Genomic DNA, 9,963 nt, shown 5'->3' on the forward strand with positions numbered 1-9,963 from the left:
GCTGTATCTCTGTTAATCTCTTCACCACCCAGACCAACATTTGTTTTGCTAATTCAGTATTACCAAATGCCTGGGGTCCAGTCCATGTCCTAGAAGTTTAACAGAAAATGATGGCTGGATAGCAGTGAAAGCATATTGGTGTTAATGCTGAGGACGATACAGAGGAGAAAGCTCAGGCTTTAGTTGAGGCATTTGGCTATGCCTGGCTGGACACCCTGAGTATGAGGCAACCAGTCAGCACTTCTGTTGCTCTGAACAGGCCACCTCTTTTGCTGCTTCTTGCCCAGCTGGTGGCATGGGGGGAGGACAGAAAAAGAGACAGGTAAGTAGACAGACGGGCATGTGTGAATCTAAAAATAATGTAAAAAGAAGATGCAGCAGATGCGTGAGAAAACTGAAAGAAGCAAGACCTGGAAATGGTTGAACACACTGCAGGGAAACATGGAGATATTATGCAAGATTTAGGTAAGGCTGCGGATTTAGGGAACACGGGAGATGACAGGAAACAAGATTCATTAGTTCAGTGGTTCTTGAACAACATGTCTGTTCTACCTGCCATGCCCTGTTGTGGATATATGAGACTTGCATCAGGCTTAGGAAGTACACATGGGCTGAAGTGTTGTCTAGAAAACCTTAGTCTGGAAAGATCACTTTCAGTCAAGATTCGTATGTCTCCAGAAGTATCTTTAAAAGTGAAATCCACACTATTCTGTTAATCAAGACGTAACTGAGTATGTAACAATACGTTAGGACGTTACTTATTACAGATTGGTTTAATGTGCTGAACTCCATGTCTCTTTCTGAAAACTACCAGTCTGTTAAAGAAAAAGACTAAATGTTTAACATTGCCCACAGAGCTAAAGTTCAAAGATTAATCATAAATTCAATGTGCTCTATTGAAAGGCGAACTGTCTACAATTTCACAGAACAACTAACTCCTTTCTCTGGAGGAGACAACAGCTGCAGGGCTCTTGATGATTCCCAATGAGGACAAACATGTCCAAGGTCTCTGTTTCAGCAGCGTAGTGCAGAACCCCTCAAATATTTCACTGCACTACCTCTGAGGCATTTATGCAATTCACATGGCCAATACGGTATTTAAGGCATGATAGCGACTCTGTTCGCTAAGACATCATCCTTTTATCTGCTCCTAAAGAGAAGCTGACTGCAAGCTATTGATTCAATGAAGGCGGTGTCTGCCTCACGGATCTTCATGACTGTGCAGTACATTTCCTTAGCAAAAATAGGTTGGAAGTAATCACTGGGGTCTGCTCCAGGCTCTGCAGATGCAGGAGCATGTTTCACTTCACTGTTTGTGCCAGTGTTGTGTGAAGTTCCTGTACACACCAGTTTCTGCCTTGGTTCCCAGATCCAAAATCACTGGTTTGAGACTGGGATGATTCTGTGTGGCTTCCTCTCCACAAAAAGGAAGAACAAATTCCGTGCATCACTGCTTCAGAAGTTTATTGCAACCAAGTGGAAAACACTTGGACCACAGCACATGAAAAACACTTTGGAATACCATGATTTTTGGATGGAAGACACTGTACTGTCCTGCTAGGTCAAGGTAGTCCTACCAATGAACAGATGTGTGTATGAGGGGCAGGGGAGAAGGAGGATGGAGTTACAGTGTAACAAGACTGCTCCATACTGAAAATCAAAGTCCCTTGTAATTTTATGTTCTGGTGAAATAATTTCAGGATCTTTGCAGCTTACAATTTACTAAAGTTTTTAGCAGCAGCAACAGTAGCATCATGTAAATTTTACCCACATTCCAAATGTGTTAGCCTGCATGAAATCTGCTTCTTGTTCTCACTATTCCTACATCACATGTTGCCATGATACTTACCACTTGGTAGCAATAATATGTACTAGGAAAGATTTCATTCACACTTATACAGTGTATTTAAAGAAACCTAACACAGAATCAACTGATCTATGCAGGTCTTGAAGATACAGCAAACATAGTAATGTTACAACACGGTACATTTTACTTGCCTTGCTAAACACTCTACTTATAAACACGCACTGCAGGAAATGACAGCTCATTAAATACATTCTTCTCATTCACCTACTCTTTACACAAGCAGTTACTGTAGGAACGTTTTTCCTTCTTTGAATACCCAGCACATCTATAGAACAAATGTTGCAAACACTAGAAGAGAATAGCTTGCAGGACAATAGGTGTCAGATTCATGCTTGCAAGCGTTTCAAACCCAAAACTCTACACTTTGTTCTTTTCACAGCCTATAAGTTTTAAAGGCCTGTGACACACTCTGTGGTAAAATTTTGGGTTTATTTAAAAAATAATAATATAATAGTATAATTTTGTTTTTCGTTGAGTGGAAAATATTACCTGACCAGCAAATACAAAATATGAACTTTATGCAACATCGTAGCCAGCCATTAATGTTTGTTAGTGGTGTGTAGTATAAGAGCTTTACTGCTCACATCTGACAATGCACAGTTGTGCCTGGGCTAGGAGCGCTCTCCACTGTGAGTCTGGAGCTAACTGCAGTCGCTCTTACTAGAACTGGTCTGGAAAGTGGAAGCACAAGGAATCACAGCACAGAGATAACTTGGCAGCTTGCAAGCGCACTGCCAAACAGATGCTGTTAGATGCGTCCTGGACTTTCACACCTGGAGGCACTGTACTCTACTATGTGATTTTGCCAGTGTGGGCTGTTATCATTAATTCAGGGATCCCTGAAGGATGCTTACAAGAATGGCCTAGACAGGCTTCAGAATTCAACGTCTGATATTTAGCCCTTCCATTTTAAAAAAAATACATATTTGTTAAAGCAGTGTGGGTCACAATGCAGATGTGTTTTCACTGACTTCTATTCTACTTCCAAGATGCCAATATCGTATACCATGTCACTAGGATGTCACCATGTTAACTAGGATGGGTGCTGAAGTCATAAAATCTAAAGTGCATTCTGGAGCTTAGTTGTGATTAGAAATTATTCCAACTGTCAAAATGTTTAAAAATTTAGCCCTTGTTCAATGACTTGAATACGTAAGAGATTCGATTCATATACCTCTATCTGTAATGGTAAATGATGACTAATTCTTTTCAATAATCCAAATTCACCTGAACTAGGTGAGAGCTCAAGGCATCATGCAGCTGTTTGGACTCACCTTCCCAAAGCTGGCGGCATTAACAGGTTGCGTGTCATTTTTCTCACAGAAGTCCAAGTAATGCATGTAGAGAGCACTTCGAGGAATGCAAACGCCTTCTGCAATCTCATAGTTCTCCTCCAACCTTGAAAGCAAATATCAGAGAGAACTGCAAGTATGTTGGATGTCCTGTATGGTAAACAGTATGCAAAGTTGCATTTCTAAGACCAAACATTCTGGTTCCTTTTGCCTACTAAATTTACTCTCTTTTTTTCCTAAGTGCTCCTTCCAGTTCACTTCCATAACACTTACTTGCTTCATTTGGTTCATACTTGCTATCAAAAACATAAGCTGGGAGTTCACAAAGGGATATTGGGTTTTGACTATGCTCCAAAATGCTATTTTTTGGGAAAAAATATACTAGTAACCAGTTATACCCTAAAAGCATCCTGTAATCAAAAAATAGACGTACAACTACGAAATAAAACACTTTCACTGAGGGAAAGCATCTTCTCATTCTTTACAGGACACTCTTGGTTCATGACGCCCTTTTCAGTCCTGCCCAGCTGCAAAATTCCTTACCTTGAGGAAGCAGATGTGGCTAAAGCGAGTTATTTGCAAATACTCAAGAGTGTGCACAAAATCATATTTGTATAATGGTTTTTTGCTATTGCTTACGGACAAAGTGAAAAGAGAGTCCACGACCTGAATACAATGCTGAATAAAACAGTGAAATAGCATCCTCCTCTGCCTTCTAGAAACTTATTATTCATTTACAAATGCAAACACACAACTAAACTTTAAATTATGCGTCAAATATATGAATAGGCCTATGCTTCATCTTTAAAATCAGAAACCAGAAACTGAGCTCATTATAAACATATAGACTGGAAGAAATATTCTTGTGAAATGACATTTTTATAATTGCTGATCCAATAAAGTTCAAGAGGTATTTACATGCACACTTAACTTTAAATCATAATTAATCTTGACATCCATGGTGTCACTAATATGCATATATAGTTACTTGGGTGCTTGTCTGCCTTGCTGGCTAGGAGAAGGTGGCAGGTGCGGCTTCCTCTTAAGTGTATTAGAAAATTAATCCATATTCTCAAAAGCTCCAGTTTTGCAATAAATAACCCCCTGTTATTTGATAGCTGTAGAACACCTTCCAAATAATAGCTAGTTTCTCTCCTTCATCGCCTTTTTCAGGACCTACCTACCTTCCATTTCAGTTATCATGATCGTTTGTGACTGCAAACTATTTTAATAAGATATCCAGCTAGATGAATGGAATTGGTTCATATGGGCAACATCTATTCTTCCTTGGTTTCTACAGAAATATCATCACCGCATCTTTCCTCAAATTCATAGCGCTTTAACAAAACCTCCTTTCAAAACCTGGAGAGTTCGTTTGTATACTATAGCTGCTAATTGGAATGTCAGCTTCCGTGACCAAGACAGGACAGAAAGAAAAGCAGTTAATTATTTCTGTTCATATCTGATGACTTTTTCTCTTTTTCTCCTCTCTTTCACAGAGAGTCATTAGTCTGACGCTGAACAATGCTCCATTATACCTGAACTTTTTTTTTAATGATCAAAAACCCATCTTGCTCCACTTCTTTTATTTTCCTGTCTTTCATTTAACAACTTTATCATATTTTGAATTCAGCTTCATTCTACAGTATTGTAGAAAGATAATGAACTCAATCTTCCACCTAACAAATCATTATCAGGAATTTTATACATATATATATAAAACAAGTTCTAAATGTCCTAATAAAGCTGTGTGAAACGCAGTAGTTCACAATGAGATCTTTTGTACCACTACAGTATAGCAATACAACCCCCAATCCTTCCACAGGAATGTCAATTTTATCTGTCCCTATTACTGTTTCCCTCTTTGTATACTTCTGTATTTCTAGATTAAAGGAGATTATTCTAGAGCAGAGCCAGGTCTGTAGTGTTGTTACAGACTTGTTCTTAGATACGAAGGCAACAGAACAACTGCGAAGTTAACCATTGCTAATCACATAAAGGATTCTAGAACAGATCCATTTTGATGCCTTATAACAATTTTTTGAGAAACTACTAATCTGGGGGAAATCTGTTCACTAATGAAATGGTCATGAACATTTTAGAGCCAAGTGTTTAGCAAGCTATAGCTTTATAGATAATAGTGAACACAGGAACATAGGATGAAGACAGAATATGGAGTATTGGTATATTCATGCCTTAACAGTCAAATTCAAGTTCATGTCATTTCCCTGACTGTGGTGTATTTGGCAGTAATGGTGCATTTGCCAGGCCTTTCACTTAATTTTGTGTCATTAACGAAACAAAATGAAAACATCGTTCCTCTTTCCAGGAAAAGGATATTTAGCCAGGCAGACAGTCAGCCAGATATGTTTCTTGGCATCTTCAGCAACTTCTTCCTCCTCCTCATTTGTAGTGTTCAATGTACTTCGCCTTCGGAGAGGCATGAGCATTAAGGATAGATCCCAAGGGATTGATGTTGTTTGCTTTTCATCAAGGTGCCAGACCAGATATAACTAACGAAATTGAAGGCAATATGAACTGTGTGACAAAATATACATAGTCTTGCTTCACTTCCCCTACTATTTCCCTCCTCTTCTTTTTCCTTACTACTGACATTTCCTCTTTCTCTCTCCAACACTCCTTTGCCTTCATTAGCTGTAAATGGTAGTAGCATTGAAGAGTAAAAACGTGACCAGTTTTACCAGACGCTGAAGACAGCCATGGTGCTTCCATTTGCCAGAACAAGGCAAGTTTGGTACTTTACCCTGAAATCTGGTCAATAATTTACCCCACCACTTCCATCACTTGAATCTGGTCTAAAGATTCCTGTAAGAGGGTAGAATATATGCTTACCTGAGACACACCCAGGTAAATTTAGTCTTTTTCTTTCTTGTCCGTGCAAAAACTTGGGCTGAGCAGGCAAAATTGCCGAACATGTAAAAGTAAACCTACAGGAAGCACTCAGTGCAGCATTAGTACAGTGCTGACCACAATAGTTTAACAACCATGGATTTCTGGGTGCTACCAGAGTACAAATAACCTGATGCGGAAGGCTCTGGTTTTCCGGAACATCGGAAACATGGCATCTTCACACAAAGCAAGCTTACTGCTTTAGCACTCTGACCACAACTTTTGAGCTTTCAGTTTTATTTAGTGTATCAAACCCAGTATCACAGTTTCTCCAGGAAGTACCAATTCAAAGCTGCGGTACACAGGCTGAAAAGCGTATGGAAACCACCATAAAACTGTTCTATGGTATGGCTACTAAGCTGGGAAACTTTTAACTATAGATGTATTAATAGATGAGCCAATTGTATAATTTAGGTTGATGCCAGCTGCAGAAATTAAACTTGAAAACTTCATTGCTTTCTGTTCCCTCATGTATTTTTGGGAGGAAAATTGAATCAGGAAATTGCAGATGCTCTAAAAGACTCCAAAGGGAGAATGTCTGACCTACCTAAATGCGTAAGAGAAGTAACACAGCAGACAGGTAGTAAGCCAGCACACTAGCAAGGGAGAAAAGAAGATGATGTAAGCAGCCTTTTCAGAATAAAAAATTCTAGGATTCTATTGCAAACACTGCTGAATGAGCATTAGCGTGCACGCTGCATTCCAGCAGGGCTCAATATCCCAGGAGTTTAGGGATTTACTAACCTTTATGACCGAGGAAGCTTGAAAGTATTTGGCAAAAGACTGTTTACAGCATTTGCGTGTTTTCTGTTGGGAACAGTATCATTGGCGTGTTCTAATTAACTCTGACTTCTTGGCTACTACGTTATTTGCTCCTGTGGAAAAGACTCTTAACCGACTCTACTGCAAAATAAACACTGCTCTGAATTTGGGACTGGTAAGCCCTGCCTGCTGTTTTACTGTAGCTAGGTATTCTTTGTTACCCTGTTTGAACTGTGTTGAAGTGACTTGGATGAATAATGGAAAATAATACCCCTATGACATTTCACTATTATTTTAATAATTTTCTCTCTGTCACTCCCTTTCTTTATTCGCTTTTCCTGATCTTCTGAAAAACAGCACTTTTCTGATGCAAATAGGTACAAAGAAGCAATAGTTCAGAACTAAATGCCTCTCTATATATTTGCACATTTCATCATTTCCAATGGAAGCGTCTGTTTGTTTCTGCAAGGCAGAACGCCGAATAGTTGCAGCAACCCATTCTACACCAACCTGCAGGTCTCGGGGGTTTTTTTAAATCTAGAATTTAACTGTTCAACTTTAGAAAGGTAATATAGATTAAATAATCCAAATACCTTTATGCGTATTTCACAGAATCACAGAATTTCACAGGCAAAGATAAAAGAGTAAAATTCACTGAATGAATTAATTTTTGCTGTTTGTTCAATTAGGCCTCCCAAGAGACTGACAGAAGCAGAAAAAAAATTTTGCTAAAACCCCCACATTTATTGCCATTAATCTTATTTTTTAATCCACAAAACTATTAGAGTTACTTACAGGTGAAGTAAAGGCCTTTCTTTAAACGACTTAACACACGCTAAAGAGTATGGGTTTTCAGATAAGCAAGCTCCGAGGCTTCTTTATAGCTCTCTTCTGCCAGACACAAGGCACCTCCTGAAAGATGCTTGATCACTTACAATATTAAGAAAGCTAAACCAGAATTAGAAACCTAAATTAAGGGGAAAATCAACAAAAGCCTAAGGGATAGGGATGTCAGAATTATAAGTAACATTATAGAACCTGCAGCCTAAAATACTGCTGTAAATCAGAATGAATAGCACTTGTTTATTTTTCACAGCACAGCAGAATAACTCACAGATTTTCCTCTCCACATCCTCTCTTTCTTTATTCTTGATTACCCTTCCTTTCTCCCCCTCACTAAATTTATAAGGGAAACCAAACCTCAAACTCACTCTCTTCTTTTGTTGTCTTCTATGTTAAACTACAGAGATCTCATTTCAGTGAGAGTCGGTAAAGGTGAGCTTCATCATACAATGAAATGAATGTGAGCTTGAGCAAAAAGTCTCGGTACTAGTTTTCTTTTCGTCATAAATATATTAAAGATGACAAACAACAAATCACCAGCTAGCAAGGTGGCAAACAAATATGCCAAGCAGATCTTCTAAACTGTATCAGAGCTTTCCTATGTTCAAACAAATCCCCTAGGAGTAAGACAGTCATTGAGAAATGCTGTACAGGATACTAATGAGCAGATTAAGCATACACAGTGAAAATATCTTCAGAACTGTGTAAGATGTCCAAAACCTCTATTCGCTTCAGCTGGAAAAAGTATAGGAAAAAACACTAACAGTTTTTCTTGATTTTTTTTTTAGAAGTCATCTTACCATTGCAGTGTAGCTGGAGTTGAGTGTGGTTTTGATGCTCTATTATTTTCTTTTTCCTCATCTGTTAAAAAAAAAAAAAAACAACACAAAAAACAGCTATGTAATTTCAGTATGAATTAATTTGCTCAGGCATTTATGAACTGGTAAAGAATTATCTGCTAAAAAAAAAAACTTCCTAAGTGCCAAAGCTTTCTCAAAATATTGGCTAAATTATGGAAATGTAAATAATGATTTTCCCCATGATAGCATCTGTAGATACTGCTTAAGGCAATAAACCTTGCAAACATCACTGATGATAGCAGAAGCAGGGTGGTGAATGGGAATAACAATATTGGAAAGGATAAATTTCTAGGGAAAAAAACTAACTCAGACTTCTAGCAGCATGTCGGAACATAAAAACACTTTCGCTTGCTTTAAGAGAACAGTTACCTTACCAAAGTTTTATAGTAGATAAGGCATTTAATCTAATAGGGTTCATCCACTGTTGTGATCCTAACATATGATATATACTAGATGTTTACAAATTGATGAAGTTTAATTCTGAACAAGAAAAACTGAAATTAAAAGCAGTCTATAATTTACTTTATTCCTTCCCGGATAACTGTTCTGATAGTATTTCTCACTAACTGTTTCTAAGGTAACTCTCTGATTTGCCGATTTTCCAAAAATTTGAATAACAGATGAATAGAAAAAAAAATACTCTTAAAATATTGGATTCTTCCGAGTTCACACTGGTTCTTTTGAAACAATTTAAAAGTGTATATAGAATAATTCCTATTACACTGTGATCTGTGAAACATACAAAACATTCCTGGGTGAAAGCTGGAGCGAAGCACAATCAGTGTTTCCAGAAGGGTATTCTTTGGGAAACACTGTTGTATCAAACACAGTTTGATATTTTAATGACTTTGTCCCTGATGAAAGCGTAGAAGGCTTTGATACCTAAAGAACTGTACCTGTACACCACGGTACAACTTTCATTTCTTCATCCAGTTAACTTCTAGAGATTATTTAAGTGAGCCTTCAGGACGCTGAATGCAAAGGGAGATGGGCTATCTATCTCCTCTCAGCATCAGAGAGGGCTCCTGTTGGGATGCCTTTTGTGCAGTCCCAAGAACTAATGCACACAAACAAAACCCCGCTTTGGAAAACGCCGTCTTCAGCCCTCGTGCCACAATATTTCTTCCATTACATATAGGGAAGGTTGTGTTAACTGAACATCCTTTAGCCTGCGGGGCCAGTCCTCTGAATGTCAGGAAAATCCAGATGCACAGTTACCCGTAGACACTGCCTGCAGCCCCCCTTCTACATCTGCATGACAATGGGCCTCTAATTATTGGGCTGCACACTCCTTCCCTGCCTTTCAGGGGCCAGCTTTTATTCAGCACATAGGACCAACATACACGTTTCAAATCACTTTTAAATTGCGTTTTTCATTTGTTTTTCCTAAACAAACAGTCGCCATCCAACAAACCTTCGGCACATGGGG

General features: G+C 38.5%; 1 protein-coding gene across 1 annotated transcript in view; it reads right to left on the minus strand.

Annotated features, from left to right (window-relative positions):
* The window catches only part of RFX4 (regulatory factor X, 4 (influences HLA class II expression)), a gene marked incomplete at its 5' end in the record, with an annotated part of 74,639 nt that overhangs the window by 57,609 nt on the left and 7,067 nt on the right, over window positions 1–9,963 (minus strand). Inside the window, 2 exons of the mRNA XM_010141892.1 lie at window positions 3,142–3,265; window positions 8,475–8,535. Coding sequence (XP_010140194.1) covers window positions 3,142–3,265; window positions 8,475–8,535 — 185 coding nt within the window. The remainder of the gene's footprint in view (window positions 1–3,141; window positions 3,266–8,474; window positions 8,536–9,963) is intronic.

Source organism: Buceros rhinoceros, unplaced genomic scaffold (assembly GCF_000710305.1).
Source record: "Buceros rhinoceros silvestris isolate BGI_N320 unplaced genomic scaffold, ASM71030v1 scaffold16510, whole genome shotgun sequence".
NCBI lineage: Eukaryota > Metazoa > Chordata > Aves > Bucerotiformes > Bucerotidae > Buceros > Buceros rhinoceros.